At 49.3% G+C, this 16,222-nt stretch overlaps 7 protein-coding genes and 2 non-coding genes across 9 annotated transcripts; 7 read left to right on the top strand and 2 right to left on the bottom strand.

The window, feature by feature from the left end:
* Nucleotides 1-147: 147 nt before the first annotated feature.
* Nucleotides 148-1,402, top strand: P174DRAFT_443498 (putative SNF7 family protein Fti1/Did2). Its single transcript, XM_024827845.1, has 2 exons — nucleotides 148-278; nucleotides 378-1,402. The coding sequence occupies exons 1-2, from the start codon at nucleotides 234-236 to the stop codon at nucleotides 960-962; spliced, it is 630 nt and encodes a 209-aa protein (XP_024680127.1). The 5' UTR covers nucleotides 148-233; the 3' UTR covers nucleotides 963-1,402.
* Nucleotides 1,403-2,457: 1,055 nt separating this feature from the next.
* P174DRAFT_443496 (uncharacterized protein) lies at nucleotides 2,458-4,290 on the top strand. Its single transcript, XM_024827844.1, has one exon. It carries the CDS (start codon nucleotides 2,614-2,616, stop codon nucleotides 3,973-3,975), a length of 1,362 nt encoding a protein of 453 aa, XP_024680126.1. The 5' UTR covers nucleotides 2,458-2,613; the 3' UTR covers nucleotides 3,976-4,290.
* Nucleotides 4,291-4,424: 134 nt separating this feature from the next.
* P174DRAFT_t131 lies at nucleotides 4,425-4,496 on the top strand. Its single transcript has one exon. It is a non-coding gene; the product is annotated as a tRNA-Arg (tRNA).
* Nucleotides 4,497-4,681: 185 nt separating this feature from the next.
* Nucleotides 4,682-4,754, top strand: P174DRAFT_t132. Its single transcript has one exon. It is a non-coding gene; the product is annotated as a tRNA-Lys (tRNA).
* A 73-nt stretch (nucleotides 4,755-4,827) lies between these two features.
* P174DRAFT_513985 (uncharacterized protein) lies at nucleotides 4,828-7,830 on the top strand (the record flags this gene model as incomplete). Its single annotated transcript, XM_024832042.1, has 8 exons — nucleotides 4,828-5,354; nucleotides 5,419-5,919; nucleotides 5,982-6,506; nucleotides 6,638-6,710; nucleotides 6,780-6,856; nucleotides 6,913-6,983; nucleotides 7,051-7,708; nucleotides 7,773-7,830. Exons 1-8 carry the CDS (start codon nucleotides 5,161-5,163, stop codon nucleotides 7,828-7,830), a joined length of 2,157 nt encoding a protein of 718 aa, XP_024680125.1. The 5' UTR covers nucleotides 4,828-5,160.
* Nucleotides 7,831-7,897: 67 nt separating this feature from the next.
* On the top strand, nucleotides 7,898-10,325 carry P174DRAFT_239942 (3-oxoacid CoA-transferase). The gene is made up of 9 exons (XM_024821431.1): nucleotides 7,898-8,337; nucleotides 8,393-8,677; nucleotides 8,752-8,938; nucleotides 8,998-9,299; nucleotides 9,349-9,428; nucleotides 9,482-9,513; nucleotides 9,565-9,682; nucleotides 9,741-9,962; nucleotides 10,025-10,325. Exons 1-9 carry the CDS (start codon nucleotides 8,043-8,045, stop codon nucleotides 10,157-10,159), a joined length of 1,656 nt encoding a protein of 551 aa, XP_024680124.1. The 5' UTR covers nucleotides 7,898-8,042; the 3' UTR covers nucleotides 10,160-10,325.
* A 165-nt stretch (nucleotides 10,326-10,490) lies between these two features.
* P174DRAFT_374250 (uncharacterized protein) lies at nucleotides 10,491-11,434 on the bottom strand (the record flags this gene model as incomplete). Its single annotated transcript, XM_024822566.1, has 2 exons — nucleotides 10,491-11,183; nucleotides 11,276-11,434. 2 exons carry the CDS (start codon nucleotides 11,432-11,434, stop codon nucleotides 10,491-10,493), a joined length of 852 nt encoding a protein of 283 aa, XP_024680123.1.
* Nucleotides 11,435-12,054: 620 nt separating this feature from the next.
* On the top strand, nucleotides 12,055-14,197 carry P174DRAFT_462069 (putative MFS transporter; the record flags this gene model as incomplete). The annotated part of the gene is made up of 13 exons (XM_024830089.1): nucleotides 12,055-12,119; nucleotides 12,182-12,229; nucleotides 12,303-12,410; nucleotides 12,466-12,640; nucleotides 12,721-12,813; nucleotides 12,850-12,853; nucleotides 12,892-12,977; nucleotides 13,027-13,157; nucleotides 13,256-13,385; nucleotides 13,443-13,539; nucleotides 13,609-13,878; nucleotides 13,938-14,022; nucleotides 14,080-14,197. The coding sequence occupies 13 exons, from the start codon at nucleotides 12,055-12,057 to the stop codon at nucleotides 14,195-14,197; spliced, it is 1,410 nt and encodes a 469-aa protein (XP_024680122.1).
* On the bottom strand, nucleotides 14,174-16,125 carry P174DRAFT_410075 (putative MFS transporter). The gene is made up of 4 exons (XM_024824227.1): nucleotides 15,700-16,125; nucleotides 15,143-15,637; nucleotides 14,941-15,082; nucleotides 14,174-14,877 (listed from the first exon to the last, which is right to left on the bottom strand). Exons 1-4 carry the CDS (start codon nucleotides 16,101-16,103, stop codon nucleotides 14,494-14,496), a joined length of 1,425 nt encoding a protein of 474 aa, XP_024680121.1. The 5' UTR covers nucleotides 16,104-16,125; the 3' UTR covers nucleotides 14,174-14,493.
* Between the last annotated feature and the right edge of the window lie 97 nt (nucleotides 16,126-16,222).

Raw genomic sequence — 16,222 nt, 5'->3', positions numbered from 1 at the left:
ATCGGGATGACGTTGCCGCGCCGCTTTGATAGTCCCGCGTATCAACGCTATCCCCACCTCTCTCCTAATCGAGAACCTGAAGTCACGGCTGCATTGTTGCCTCCCGCCTTTCCGCCTCCAACAAGTCTGTCCATTCAGCTTCAACTTCTGTCACTTTCGCATTCTGGATATTTGTTAGCGATTTCGTATCTCATAATTTTAACAAGTTCATCTGTCATTGCATCCCAGGCAAAATGGTTCGGAAGGATCCTATCTTCGAAGCCCGCACCAATGTCAAGGTGAGCTGAAATTTGCACCTGCGCGGAGCACTCTTATGTGCTGCGCTCTCAACTGTTGGGAAGTAAACAACATATATCTGACGAATTCCTCCATTGCAGTTGCACTCGAACCGGCTTAAAAAGGAAGCTGCTCGCGCGGAAGCAACATTCAAGTCAGAAAAGGCAAAGGCGGACAAGGCTATGAAGAATCGCGAGTTTCAAATTGCCCGTATCCACGCCGCCTCTGCTGTACGAGAGAAACGACGACAAGTAACCCTCAGAGCCGAGGCTGCGCGGGCGGACGTCATAATAAATGAACTCAAAGCCGCTCAGAGTACTCGCGATACATCCCGAACCCTCGCTCTGGCGTCAAGAGGACTGGATGCGGCGTCGAAGAGTGTCAATCTTGAAAACCTGGTGTCTCATGCAAATAACTTCTTAGCGCGATCGGAAGATTTCAAAATCGCTAGTAGTGCGATAGAGGATGTCGCTCAAGGTGTCTCTATGCAAGAGTATGGTGCCGAGGGCGAAGCCGAAGTTGATCGTCTCATGGAACAGCTTGCAGACGAGGCGGGTGTGGACATGCGCTTAGCCTTGGATGCTGATGCAGCTCCCAAGGAAGACGTCAAAGAGCAGAAGCAGGCCGACTCGGAGCTGGAGGACGGCTTGGGAGCGAGACTACGTGCTCTCAGAGCTGCAAGCTGAAACGAAATGCTTGTCTTCCTTTTGTTACCTTCCAGCGCACCGTTAACAGCTGGCTGATTGCTTTACCTGTTACAAGCGACGACCGAAATGTTGCCGTCCGCGTGTAGCATCTGTCAGACTCGATTTGCCCTGTTTCCTTCCGATGGATATTGACGAAGTTATGCCCCCTAGTTTTGATTTTATCCGTCATTCCCGCTCTCTATATAAGTCCTCCTGCATTTGCTGTCACAGCCTCATGTTCCAACTTCTTCTGGGGACCATCTTGTTCGGCGTAGGCTTCGGTGATACTGAATATTGGTTTCGATTTCACGCTATCATTTTTCTTCTGTTGTCGCCAAACCCTAGCTTCACATCTTATCCTGCCTGTACTTTGTTTTTTAATGTCTCCCGGGATACAACCCGGTTGCATAGAACGAACACGACCTAGCTCTCCTTATTGATTAAGGACGTTCAAGGACGTAGGCTGAGCTGAAAGTAACATTAGACACTCAAAGCCCGTGCCTCTTGTTGTACATCTAGCACTCAATACTGTCCAGCTTTAGGATTTTTCTGTGCTTGAGGGCTACAGCGAGTAGCCCAGGGTGCCGATGCGCTAGGGCATTAGATAGATACTGTCTAGGTACTCGCATAAAAATGAAAGTGGCGGTCACTATCTCTATTCAAAAGACTTGTATTGACACGATCCAACCTGCGTCTGCGTCTCTCGAGTAAGTATTTCGATCAAAAGCAAGGGCAAAGTACTCCAATGTCACCAAAATATCAACTAAATTATGGAGTCATGGCTGTCTCCTAGATTCTGCATGAGCCCATTGTTTGGCACATGGTACGGAGTATCTTTCTGGGTATTTTCTGCCTTAGTACGTGGCACCGAGTATATCCGCAAGCCGTGAAGTAAGAGATTATCCGTTTTCTAATTCTCCTTACTTAAACGAGATAAATTGGCCAAGCAGCCACTGAGACTCTGAGTCGCTTAAGAGAGAGACTTTGTCGATATTCTCCCAATGAGAAGCGAGTGAGCCGATGTGTCTAGACCCTTTCTAGGTCCCTTTTCCTAGCGATACAACCTTGCTAAAATTGCTAGGACCTATTTGATCCTTAGCGCAGGGCTTAGAGTACGGTTACTTACCTCCTAGTCTCTCTCACTAATGATATACCTGGTTAGACATCACAACTCACAAGTCCACTTCCTCATTTTCTCAGAACTTTTCCTAGTCTAGTCTTGAGAAACCTCGCTAGTTGGCCACTGGCTGACCTGGCCGAACGAGGCAAAAATGAGCTAACTGTACACCGTGACCAGCCCGGTCTTTTCATCTTGTCCCCTATCTTGAAGTCCGTCCAATTACCACGCCGGGAAGGTAGGCTAGTTTTGACCATGGCCACCCACAGAGGCATAGACCGAGCGGCTTATGCCACAGACAGCTAGGAACTCCGTGAGTCCGTAGACACGGACCCCTTAGTAAAAACGAGAGCCTCAATCCACTGAACCATTGTTTAGGCAGTGCCTATTTGTGGCGCAATGTGTTTTCTCCTAAAAAACATCAGAAGGGTGGATTTTCCTTGATCAGATTTTCTATCCTTCTGTTTGACTCTTTTACTGAGTCCCGTTCCCTCGTTTGACCATCTGGGAGCCCAGTTCGCAAGTACAGCCAAGATGATGGCACCTTCACACTCTTTTCCACTTGCATTCCTGTCCCTCATTCTGCATCAAACTTCTTGCGCCTTCGCTGCCCCATGGATAGTCACCAAAGTGTATGAGCAAGATGTCTACACCGAGGATTACATCTACCGAACCACAACAAGGACTAGCATTGATGAAATCACGCCGACAGCATCACCGATGCCTGCCGCCCTTTCAACAACAACTTATGTAACAAGCGACAGTTATGACGATGCTGTCACAGTTGTTCAAGTTCTGTATCCATCTGGTGCAGGGATCGAGTCGACCTACAAGTACTACAATTACCAAGACTCAAATATCATCACGCAGTACTATGTGAACATGGTACTCACAGCGCCAACATCCTGCTCTTCGCAGTGGACCGTGACCACTGCGGTTCCGGTCTATGTTCCCAACGCTATTGAAGACGCTTTGCTTGCGACGTCCATGTCAACGAGCTACTCCGTGGACGATAGCCAACCCTTTCAACCAACCACATACACCAGGGCTCTTGCATTCATTGATCCTACACAAGTGCCCGCATCGAGTCTGAGCAGGCTCAGTAACTCCTACCAGCACACCATGTACCGAGAGTACGGGTGCTATGACAGCGGCACCGATAGCGGTAGCAGCTACTCGAACTATGATAGTAGTGACGGCGGCAGCTGGCTCTACGACCGCTATTATTACGGGGTTATCTCTCCCCTCGGTATTCTGCTTGTCTGCCTTCTGGGATGGTTCGGACTATGGCTCATTATCGGCCTCATCGAGAATTGGTTTCAGTTTCGACGCTTGATGAGGGGTTGGCAGGCTCGCCGAGGATTCCCAATTTCTTGGTGCATGCTCGCCCCTATTGTCTCCTGTCTGCTCCTTCTGTTCTGCCGCAAAGGCTTTCAGGCTCGTACTTCCGAGGAGGCGCAGGTGCTTCAAGAGAAATGGGAGCAAATGGGATTCTGGAGGAAAGTCGGCCTGTGGCTTCGGTGGGGTTTCGGATTCAGTTATCCACCTATGCTGGGTCCTGCTCCAGTCAAGGTTGGAAGGCCCTCCAAGCGACCTGTTGCTGCCACCGCTCCTCTCCTTGGCGTATCCCCGCCACGGAGTGTCATGTCAGATGTCCATTCCGATTCGGGAAGCAATCGCGGAGACAGTGCTGCCCCTGGTCCAGCAATGGCCTATATTCCGACGCCAGGCCAGACGCTGCAAGTCCCACCTTCAATACCACCAAACAGACAAGCCCGACAACAACCAGCGCCCATTCAGCCCATACCTGAAGTTCCTTCAACGACTAGCGGTGCGCTTCCCGCTGATCCTAACACACATGCAACAGAAACGTCTAGTGAGCCCCGGACTTCATAGTCTGACATGTGTGACATGCTGTATATTTTCTGGACGGGGAGTGAACGACGAATATTCTGCTATATCTGACGACCATGTCTGGCGAGCTAGACACATGACCCCTGGATAAAAGTCACTCTCACCTTCCCTTGCTGACGTCCAAAATATAAAAGTCCCCTGTCAGGCTGCGACGGTCATTAGGACGTTACGTACAACGATATGTAATATAATAATATAAGAGGATACTTGAGAGTGTTGACAATACGTTCTTTCCGAATTAGAAACGGGGGGAGTGGGAAGTACTACATTATTATTGTTATTATTTCACAGGTGACACACAAGAGAAAGGCTCCAAATCGTGTATGTACATCCTGTTGAGCGTCGGTAGATGAGTTCTGGCTGTACCTAGGCACGCTGTTGAACTTAGGTAGATCCCCATGAAAGGAAGCTTTTGCCACATCCAATCACAAGGCCGGCTGGCCTAATGGTAAGGCGCTTGACTTCGGATCAAGAGATTGCAGGTTCGATCCCTGCGTCGGTCACAATTTTTTACATCTCGTCTTGTCGCTGTTTTATTGACTGTACACGGCCGACCACTATCGGCTATGTTAACGCGCTTCAGGAAGTTATTCATGGAATGTATTAATAAATGTGGCAATTGCTGTTAGTCACGAATGGGCACATTCTTCTCCATAAGGCAAAGTATCGCTGGTCGAGATATAGCCCAGCCGGGCTAGCTCAATCGGTAGAGCGTGAGACTCTTAATCTCAAGGTTGCGGGTTCGACCCCCGCGTTCGGCTTTTCTTTTTCATTAGGTCAGGCCTCTTTTTTGCGCTCTTTTTAGCTGTACTGCTTTCAAGAAGGAATAGCACCTTTCTTTTTTTTTTTTTTTCCTTATCGCAAGTATTCATTTTGCACTTCATTGCTGGCCTCCACGGCGTGGTTGACCTGAATGGGGCTTATGTGGACGCCGGAATCCAAGCCACGGTAGACTTTATATTTCCCTACTGGAAATTATGATGGGTGACTACTTTCGACATGAACAACACATCTCACTGCATCCTATATCCTAGGACAGGCGCTGTTTGTGACGGTGGACAAGCAATTGAAACCACCTTGACAGACTGCTCCATCGCTTGGTAAATAAGCCTATGGAATTTGTTGAAATGGTCTGAAACAAAGAATCGTGCCTCAGGAAGTAAGACGATGGACGGCACAGCCGATCCACCACAGTCAAACAGAACGCCGCATGGACGACAGGCTGCATGTTTGAATTGCCGAAGAAGCAAAATACGATGCAAGCGCAGCCGCGAGGGTACCTGCTGTGACAGATGCAAACAAGCAAACCTGGAATGTATCGTACCCAGTCACCATCTTGGTAGACAAAAGGGTGTCAAGAAGTCAGAGTCACTGGGCCTTATCCCTATTTCTATTACAATCATACATGCTTACATCCGCTTGTAGCAAACGCAAAGGACTGGACAAAGCGTTACACCAAATAGAGGAGGCGATTAAGCGCCCCAAGACTGATGCAGCAGGATTTGATGCTGCTCGGAAACTTATCTCAGACCTGCAAGATCTCCTTAGCAGGACACAAGGGCTTTCTGCACGGAGTGAGGTCGAGGAGACATCAGATGACCCTGACCGGTCACGGACGAGATCTCCTCCGCAAGGAGCCACTGCTGGAGACAATCTAGCCTTGGATGACGCGGAGAATCCATTGCAACTTCTCGCCAGAGCCTCCGACCTCCAGTTTTCGCCTGCCGAGTGCCGTGACGCACCCAGATTGTCCACTTCGTCTGTATCACAATCGTCTCTCAGACCGCATAGTAGCCCCAACGAGGACTTGCCGATTGCCAAATCTTTTTTCGTCCCAGTCAAGGCGAAGCTAGACCTCGGCCCGGACATGGACCCTATCGAACTGGGTCTGACTACTCTGCATGAGGCGGAATTACTTTTTTCTTTGTAAGTCAACCTATTAGACCCCAGATGTAATCTTGTCGGTGAACTCACCAATTCGACAATAGCTTCTACGAGAATTTGGCCCACACGAGGTGGGGTCTGGATCCGACTGTGCATACTGTGTCATTCGTACGCTCGCAGTCTGCCTTTCTTTTCACTTCAATGCTGGCTGCAGCTGCCCGGTTTTACCCTTCTACAGCCGCCTTATCCAAAAGACTAACGAGGCACTGTACATCACTGGCTTACAAGGTCATTACTCAGCGTTATCGATCAGTGGAAATTGTTTTGGCCTTCATGGTAAACGTTCCATGGATGGCCCCAGGGAGCAGTTCTGGCGATGATGACACATGCTCCTATATTGCAATGGCTTTGACTGTTGCGTTGGACCTTTCTCTCAACAAGATAGTGACAACCTCAACTGGTTTTGATAGTACTCTCCAGAACAGGCTTGCGAAGGCTGATTGCATTGATGCAAAGAGAGCCTTGCACATGGATGGATTCGAAGCTGTTGATCCGGCTTCGGAATGGGGCCGAAGATTGTTACGTAGGCGCGAAAGGACTTGGATCGCGTTATTTGTCCTCGAGCGTGGGTAGGTGCTGAAGCTCATAGTCGAAGATATGCATACGGCAAGTTTGGCTAATCCGTATATTGCAGTGTCTGTTTGGCCCGCGGACGAAGCTATACAGTTCCCCCAACTGCTCTCATCGAAGATTGTGACAGATGGCATATCTCTGATATTGCCGATTCTCGGGATGGGCCGATGAACTCCATGGCTGTTCTCCGGAGGAATTTAGTAAGACAACCCCTGAGACGTCTTCGCACGCTTGGTTGCTTGCAGACAGCTAACATTATTCCACGGCAGGATGAACTCTTGGAAAAAGTAAAATCGCGTTGCGACAGTTGCCGACTTGGGGACATCGGATCTGAAGCTGCTCAGTCGTACGGTCACTCCTCTCGACTTTTATGGTTCTCCAAGAAGGCTCACTGGCCTCTAGGATTAAGAAACTTATTGAAGACTTCTATGATCAATGGTATGCGGCTTGGGCTCTTGAGATTGGTGGACCCTGTAAGTTTATTTACAAAGCTGGTCCCGATCATCACGAAGCAATTCCTTGCTAATATAACACGGAAAGCCCGCTGCCTTCCACCGTATGTTGAGATATTGGTAACACACACGCAACTGTCTACATATGGTGGCGTGATCAATCATCCCACAGCACCACTCGAAGTCAAGCGGTTTTTCCGCGCTGCTGGCCTCTCTTCTGCATTGAATGTCATGCGGGCAGCCATTCAAGGAGAATCGCGGCTAAAGTCCATGCCCAACAATACAGTGATCATGATCGCCTTCGCCGCATGTTCTGCCCTTAGCCTCAGTGTGACGCCAGCGGACAGCAGGTCCAGCTTGGCACCGAGTGTGCGACATTTGATTGAGGAAACGGCTGATGTCCTCGAACGGATTGGCGCCATCCCAGCCCACAGAGAAGGTGCATCTGTCTTGTATGGACGACTGCTACGAGAGCTTGTCAGACGTGCTCATGTGGGCTCTGTTTCTCAGAAAAATATCGAATCAGCCCCGGTAGAGTCCTTACAGCCCTCCTCTACATTGAGCGATTACTGTTCCATACCTTCAGTGACACAACCACCAATAGATCCCTCGACGCTATGGCCGGAGACACTACAATTCTCCGCGATGTCTGATCACCAAATCATCGATGCAGTGAACAGGGCTGACTCGGCATTCGGCATGAATATTCCTGACGTCCCACTGGATGATCTGATGAACTGGGATTGGTTCGACTATGCCAACGCAGCCGACCTGGGTTTCGACCAATAACACCAACATTGCAATCCACAGTAATACCTTAGGTACCGATTACCCTGTGCGCTGCAATAATGTTGAGCGTGATTTGTGAAGTGGTGGGTCTCGGCTTCCTGTCGGTGCCCAGAAGTAGCTCCGATTGCCGAACGGAACGTCACTTTTCGATTTACATATGAGATGCCGTAGTGCTCTCTCGATGTAGAGAATGTTTATTAGAAGATCTCAATCCAGATTCACCCAATATACATGATTCGCAGCCCTGTTTTTCTATCCTGGGTGGCATACTTCTCTTAATGCTGACGAGGAATGGCGACTTTGCGGGGTTCAGCAATCATATCTCCAACGCGGAGAACATATACTGGTGGTACCCGTCCGTGGTTACACTTAGGGACATGTTATAGAGCATGTGCGCGACCTGTTCTTCCAACAACAAACATTCGCCCTGTACGATATACAACTGCCACTCCGCAGCAACAGACACTTGCACCCAAGATCGAGCGTGGCGCTTCAAAACTATTCAGAGATGCAGATGAGGCTGTCGCTGACCTCAAAAGCGGATCTACAATACTGAGCTCTGGATTTGGCCTTTGCGGTGTCGCAGGTAAATATCTTCCCAACAAGAAGATGGGTTCAACAGACAAATTGACATTACTCAGATACACTTCTATCGGCGATCAATCGTAGAGGAATTGAAAATCTGCATTCCCTGACAGCCGTTTCGAACAACGCTGGCGCTCCTGGAAGAGGAGGACTTTCTACACTTACTCAAGCCGGACAAGTAGATCGGTTGATTCTATCCTATCTGGGGAACAACAAGGCTTTGGAGAAGAAGTATTTGACTGGGAAGATCGCTATTGAGCTATGTCCCCAAGGAACATTAGCCGAGCGATTACGTGCCGGAGGAGCTGGGATTCCGGCATTCTTCACTCCTACGGGAGCGCGTAAGCTTTCCTCAGGCGAAAGTCTTCATTCAATACATTGCATCTGCAGTTTCTGACTCTAGTTTATTTCGCAGACACGTTACTCCAAGCGGGAGAAATACCCGTCCGGCTAGATGAGTCTGGAAAAGTATTGGAGCGTGGCACACCACGAGAGACGAGGATATTCAATGGCAAAACTTACTTGATGGAGACAGCCCTCACTGGTGATGTGGCTATCCTTCGTGCCTGGAAAGCAGATGAGGCAGGAAACTGTGTTTTCAGGTAAATCTGTTATCTGCTCATGCATCAGTCAACTTGCTGAACCATGGAACTTCCTCCAGGTATACAACGAAGGCATTTGGTCCGATCATGGCGAAAGCTGCCACTCTTACTATAGTGGAGGCGGAAAACATCGTTCCGGTCGGTTCCATTGACCCTAACGATGTCGACCTGCCGGGCATCTTTGTGGACCGAGTTGTCCCTGCTACGGCAGAGAAGCACATCGAAATCAAGAAATTACGGACTCCCGAAAATGAGGATGCGAGTAAGACCTCAAGCGACCCTGCCATGGTTCAGAGAAACCGCATTGCCCGGAGAGCAGCGAAAGAACTAAAGCAAGGATATTACGTTAATCTGGGTGTTGGTAAGTACCTTAGTCTTCTCGAGCCTCTCAAGTGCTGAAAATCGTCCAGGAATTCCCACATTGGCTCCGTCATTCTTACCAGAAGGCGTGAGAGTTTGGGTGCAGTCAGAAAATGGTATTCTGGGCATGGTGAGGTAGCCTTCAGACTTGTCCAAACAACATCAACTAATGGTTATGATTAGGGACCGTATCCCACTGAAGACGAAGTTGACCCGTAAGTTCTGTTCATCGGACATAGTGTATGCGTGAATTGACCGGCTTGCAGGGACATCATCAACGCAGGGAAAGAGACAGTCACCCTCATACCAGGCGCAGCTACGTTCGATAGCGCTGAATCGTTTGGCATGATTCGGGGTGGACATGTTGACGTATCAATTCTCGGGGTGAGTGAGGAAGAGTATGCTTGTGAAGGGATATAGTACACGGGCTAATGATAAGCAGGCTCTGCAAGTGAGCGCCAAAGGCGATCTAGCGAACTACATGATTCCCGGAAAGGTCTTCAAGGGAATGGGAGGTGCTATGGACTTGATTTCTAATCCAGACCAAACCAAGATCGTTGTCGCTACCAGCCATACCGCCAAGGACGGATCTCCCAAGGTCGTCGCTGACTGTAGCCTGCCTTTGACAGGCGCAAATTGCGTCAGTACAATCATCACGGAACTCGTAAGTCTACTGACCCGGATGCGACCCCATTCTCTATAGCCTGACTGACCGTGGCTATCTAGTGTGTTTTCCAGGTTGATCGAAGCAAAGGGGAGCTTCTGCTGACGGAGCTCGCCCCAGGGGTAGAAGTTGAGGAAGTCCGAAGCAAGACCGGGGCGAACTTTGCTGTTGCAGGGAAACTGGAGATTATGGAATGAAATCACTCAATTCCGACATTGCAAATCGCACATGATCGATGCTGGCTGCCATGTAAATAACGCTTCGTGTAGACATGTATAGGATCTTATTATGAACCATTTTCTAGCATCATGAAAAGGAAGCGGGTGTAGCCACCATTCCCATCCTCCTGTAAGACTGGACAGGGTGACGTGCTTTGTGCTTGCACAGGATACACAAGGTCAATTCTGAGGAATTGAGCTACACCCTTTGTACATAGTCAATGAGAGGGAAGATGTCTCTATATACATATGTACACCAAGGGGCGTCCAAAGTCTATCCACAACAACATCATTGTCACAAGACTTCTAATTACAGCTTAGAGGTCCTGAGCGGCGCAAAATTTGACCCCGCGCCCTCGCTGATCGATTGGACGATATCATCCACGCTGGCCAATATCCATGTATTACCCTCATCACTTGCCAGCCACCGGGCACCTTGCTCAGTTTCGACATCGTGAGCCCACGATCCATCTTCAATTGCCTTTCGCAGACCAAACACATGCGATGTCACTTGCGGTCCCACACCAGACTGCGCACGCAAGCATGAAATCGCGACAATAGAGGTCACGATGCGACCAGCGTTCGCACCGGTAGTCCGCCCGGCAGGATCGGACAATAGGGCACCGTAATGGCTGTTCAGGATGTGAACGGGCAGATCAGGATGTGAATCGGCCAATTTGTTGACAAGCTTGGTTTCAAAGGGCCGGTAGATGGAGTCCCACAAGGCTCGGCCGCGCCGACCGATCTCATTGATATTCCCGGGGTCCGGGGCTCGAGTTGGAGTACGCGATAGTCTCTTGCTGACGGATTCGGGCAAGCTCGCTTTGAAAGCATTGAGGCAGTTGATCGTCCGCGGGATGCCGTTGAAACTGATGCATTTCAGCCCCACCTCGCGCATCAACTCTGCTGTGGCCACGCTTTCCTCCTCTGTTTGAGCCGACGCAACCAATTGAAACAAGATCGTGAGGGAGTCAGGAGAATTCATGGTCATCGTGGCGGCTGTCTGTTGGTTGAAAATAACAGGATAAGTCAAAGCCATCTCAGGACAATTTGCTGGGGAATTCATACGGAGCGAGTGAGGAAGGGTTAACGAACCGACAAAGCCAGCCATGACGGTGAGGAAACGTTGTTTGCTAGAGCGCTTTGCTGAATCTTTTGGTACACGGAGCGTATATTGCGAGGTGCAGGGACAGTATTTGGCCGCGCACCCGGGGCGTTGATCAGAGCCTTGAGGCTGCTGGATAGTTTCGACATGTCCTCTCAATCTCTTCAATCAGCGCCAAGGGAGTAGCCTATCCGGCACAATTGAAGATGATGAGCGATCTTGGTCGGATGAGCGAGGAATGGCCATGATATGGCATCGGCCATTTCCCCGACCAAAGCTGTTGATGATGGATGCCTCGGCGCCAAAACTGGACTCCGGGCGGTGTCGGTTGAGTCCGGCAATCCCAGTGGAATAATACGTAATTATACACGGTATTTTACCAACCGGTCACGTGATAATTACGGAGCGAATCAGTATTCCCAAGATTAAACGCCAAGCTTTTGAGCCCAAAGCTAAGCAACCAGGATGTTCTTGGACTGGGGAAGAAAGTGCGGGGATACGAAGAGACATGATAAAATTGGGTTGTAGTTTTTGGTATCTGCCCATCGGTTGCAGAAATGGTGGCCGAGATTGGAGAACTCCCCACATCTTTCTGCCAATCTACAATCGGATACTTAACTCGACCCCCTGCTACGTTATACTGTTCCGATGATCTTGACTGCTTCCATTCTCATGTTCTCTCTCCAATTTGTCCGTACTTATAGTCATGGATACAATGAAGCCTAGCCATGAGACATTGGAAGATGTCAAACATGAGTCATTAGACAACATGTCTTTCGATGATGCCTCCCGACGGAAGTTGACTCGAAGTATTCTTTTCAAGCTGGACACGAGGTTGGTCTGCGACTCTGCATCTGACGTCTACGGTAATTAGATAGCTAAAATATGCTCGATAGGATTCTTCCCGTTTTGGCTCTTCTTTTTCTATGTTCATTCCTTGACAGGTAAGGAAACAGAACATCTCTTTAATTAGTACCAGGTTCTCTTGATTGAAGATTGATCAAAAGCTTCTTTCAGGACAAACGTGGGAAACGCAAAGATCCTCGGTCTCCAAGCTGATCTGAACATCACTGGCCATCAGTATGACATAGGCCTTACGGTCTTCTATCTCACATATATCTGCAGGTGAGCGTCAATGGGCTGAAAGCTTCTGAGTATGTTGCTGAGCGTGTGCCGGTAGCGAGCTTCCGAGCAATCTGATAATCAAGAAGGCGTCACCGAAGATCTGGCTACCTACTCTCACAATGGTCTGGGGAATTATCACCATGTGCCTGGGCTTTGTGCGTAATTTTGCTGGCTTCGTTGCTGTTCGTGCCATACTCGGTATAGCAGAGGGAGGACTGTTGCCTGGCATGGTATGTGGAAGCTTATCCCGGACCCTTCTCTCTGATACCGGCTGGCTGTGTTCCAATGAGCGAGACTAAGGCTCCCTCAGGTACTCTACCTGTCTTTCTTCTATAAACGTTCGGACTTGGCCCTTCGCATCGGCCTATTCTACACGGCGGCATCATTATCGGGGCTTTTGGAGGTAAAAGCTTAACCTCCTTCGTGTAATCCTTTCAAGAGTGGTGATTGCTGACGTGAGGCACCCCATTTTTGATAATAGGACTTTTAGCTCGCGGATTGGCAGCGATTGGACCACGAGGTGGTCTTGAAGGATGGCGTTGGATCATGATCATTGAGGGTCTTTTGGTAAGTTCACTTCGAACAGAGCATCCGTGCTATTTCTGATACATTTCAGACTTTCGCATGCGGCGCTCTCAGTTACCTCTGTCTTCCCAACAATATAGAAACGGCAACTTTCCTGACCGCCGAAGAACGACAGTTCGCCTGTGAGAGAATGCGACTGGATAATCCATCTATGCCGGAAGGGTATGTCGACGTTTTTGCCAATTTTTAACCCAGAAGCCGCATGTCCTCCTACTATCGAGTTCCAAAAAATTTCGATCTCCGCTGACATCACCCAACAGAACTATTGAGGCTGAACATGAGGCCTTCAGGTGGTCCGAGGTTGTCCGAGGTGTACTGGACTTGAAAATGTGGCTGTCAGCAACAGCGTACTTTGCTATCTTGTCTGGGTTATACTCTTTTGGTCTTTTTGTCAGTCGACTCTTTACTGCCACCAAACAAATACCTTTGCTCATGACAGAAATCTAGCTACCTACCATCATCAAGGAAAGCGGCTTTGCGGACGATGCGAACAAAGTGCAGCTTTGGACTGTTATTCCGTACGCTGTCGCAGCTATAATCACAGGTGGGCACTTTGACCATCAATCAATGCAGGTTTACTCAGTCGCTGACCGCATGCATTCTTTTGGTCCAGTCGTTGTGGCCGTCATCTCAGACCGGCTGCAGGTCCGTGGTATTATTATGCTATTTATCCTGCCGATTGCGATTGCTGGTTACGGAGCAATTGCCAACATCGAGTCCGCCAAAGTCAAGTATGGGATGACCTTCCTCATGGCCACGGGCATGTACAGCAGCGTCCCATGTATACTGGTTTGGAATTCCAACAACTCCGCTGGGCATTACAAACGGGCCACTACGTCGGCAATGCAGTTGGCAATTGCAAACTGTGGAGGGTTTGTCGCTAGTGAGACTTCGTTCCTTACTTGCTGAAGTTCCTGGACTGACGTGTGCGTTTTCTACCAGCATTCAACTACCCTGACAAGGATAAGCCAGATTACCATCGAGGCCACACAATAGTTCTCGGCCTGCTTATATTCGCATGGGTTATGTAAGTGCAACAGCTTTGTCTATCGATTTATAGCAGTCCAACTGATCTTATATACAGGATCCTATTGAATGTCTTATACTGCGCTAAAATCAATAGAGACAAGGCGCAGGGCAAATATGCACAGTATACAGGATGTAACGATGATAGGGATCCACAATTCAAGATGGTTCTGTGAAGGAAGTCATGCTGCATACTGTATTTAGTGAAGACGAGACTTCCAGTTGCAGCTGATCCTCGGAAGATAATTTCTTCATACAAGAAATATGACAATGTGAAATGAGAATAAGAACTTCGTCAGGACGTTTGTCATCAACACTATGATCCCGGGAGTTTCCTGAGTCTCTCATCTGTACAACCAATAGAAACATGAATTCCGGTAGGATGATCTAAATACCACATAAAACTGCCCCGTTACGAGCTGTAACTCGCAAATAACAGCCAGAGTTAGGCCTCATGTTCGCAACCGAACATTTAAGCGCTCTCTCCGGGCTGATTCGAAGCCATCCTTTGCGCACGCTCTCTCCCCGCAAAGCTTATTAGCATACCAATATCATAGATTGCTTTCAGCACACCAGCTAGCGTGAAAGAAGCACCGAAAAGATTATGATTTGCCAAAACACCGGTGATGAGCGGGCCTAAGCTCTGACTGCAAGTCTTGACGACGTTGATGGCGCCCATGATTGCAGTGCGCTTTTCGGGCGGAAGAGCAGCGGCCAAGAAGGCACTGCGTGGTGCAACATCCATGCTCTGTGAGCAGGCACGGAGGATCAAGAAGGTCAAGGCTGCCGGCAGAGCAGAGGGAACTGGGATGAGTGCCAGACAGATGGCGGACGGCAGATGGGTGAAGACCATGGTCTGTGATATAGTCAGGAACCTGAGTGGCAATGGAAGAATGCAATTCGTAGGCGAAGAGCGAACCTTGACATTGCCGATGCGTTTGGCTATGGAGGATGCAACCAGCATGGATGCGGCGGAGATTAGGCTGGTGGTAAAGAAGATCGAGCCGAGCTCTCCCTCGGGCAGAGAGAACTTGCGCTTGAAGAAGTATGTCATCCAGGATCTGTGAAAGCAACGGTCAGTTCGATGCGTGCTGTCATCTTAGGGTGCCTCTAATACGCACAATGAGGCCAAACCTGAGGCGAACGAGTCCAGACCAAACAAGACGAAGAGTGTGACGACTAAAGAGACGAGATCGCTACTGCCGAGGAAAGAGAAGAGTGATTTCTTCTGGTTGTCCTCGTTACTGGCTCTTTCGCCCAGGAGAGGCTGGGTTTCTGGACCATCAGCTGCTCGTTGTTGCTGTTCAGAGGCAGTAGCACCATTCTTGTCCTTCTTGGCGACTTCAACCTCGTGACTTAGGCAGATGGAAAGAAGAAACTTGACGGCACCGATCCCAGAATATGCGAAAAAGACAATCTGGCATGCATGGAGATATTGCCACCCTTTGGTAGTTTGCAGGAGGTTGATGATCCACCCGCACACCATCATCCCAAGGGCAGTGCCTGCCGTGCCGATCAGAGAGTACCAGACGAAGATATCGCTCAGATGCTCTTTGGCAGTAAGATGAGCCAGAGTAGATTCCTCAACAGCTCGAAAAGGACCAATCTCATTACCACTGCCAATGTCAATCGTGAACAAGACGGACAGACATCGTCTCAGAGCCGGGTCAAAACTCACCTAGGACTGATGACACCGAGCACTGCAGCGGCTAAGAGAATCCAGTAATTGTCAAATAGACCAAAGACGATACCGCTGCAGGCCATGAGCGCAGACCCCAAAGCCAGGACTGCTCTGCGGCCCATTGCATCTGCGAAGAGAGTAAGGAAAAAGCTGATCGCGACATCGCCGACCAGAGTTAAGGTCATAAATAAGCCAATGCGGTCATCTGCGATACCCAAGGCAGACAGATATGAAGCTAATATCAGAGTTGAACCTCCATAGGCGAAGAGTCGGATGAAGCGCTGTGCACAGAGCAGCTTGACGTCCAGTGAGGAACGCCATAGTGTCAGAAGGCCCAGTTCGCCGAGGATTCTTGTGTGCAGACCATTAAATCTGCCCGGGACAGAGTCTGTGGATGCCATGTCAGCGGATCGGTCATTCAACTGGTCAGAGTTGGTAAAAGTGAATACTTTTATTTCTCCCCGTCGCCAAGATGATCGTTTTCCTCATTCCCGACCAAAGCAAAAAAAAAAGAGGCAAC

Source organism: Aspergillus novofumigatus (genome assembly GCF_002847465.1).
Source record: "Aspergillus novofumigatus IBT 16806 chromosome Unknown P174scaffold_6, whole genome shotgun sequence".
NCBI classification, from domain to species: Eukaryota; Fungi; Ascomycota; class Eurotiomycetes; order Eurotiales; family Aspergillaceae; genus Aspergillus; species Aspergillus novofumigatus.
Note: the sequence above shows the minus strand (reverse complement) of the source record. Positions and strands in the feature narration are given on the sequence as shown.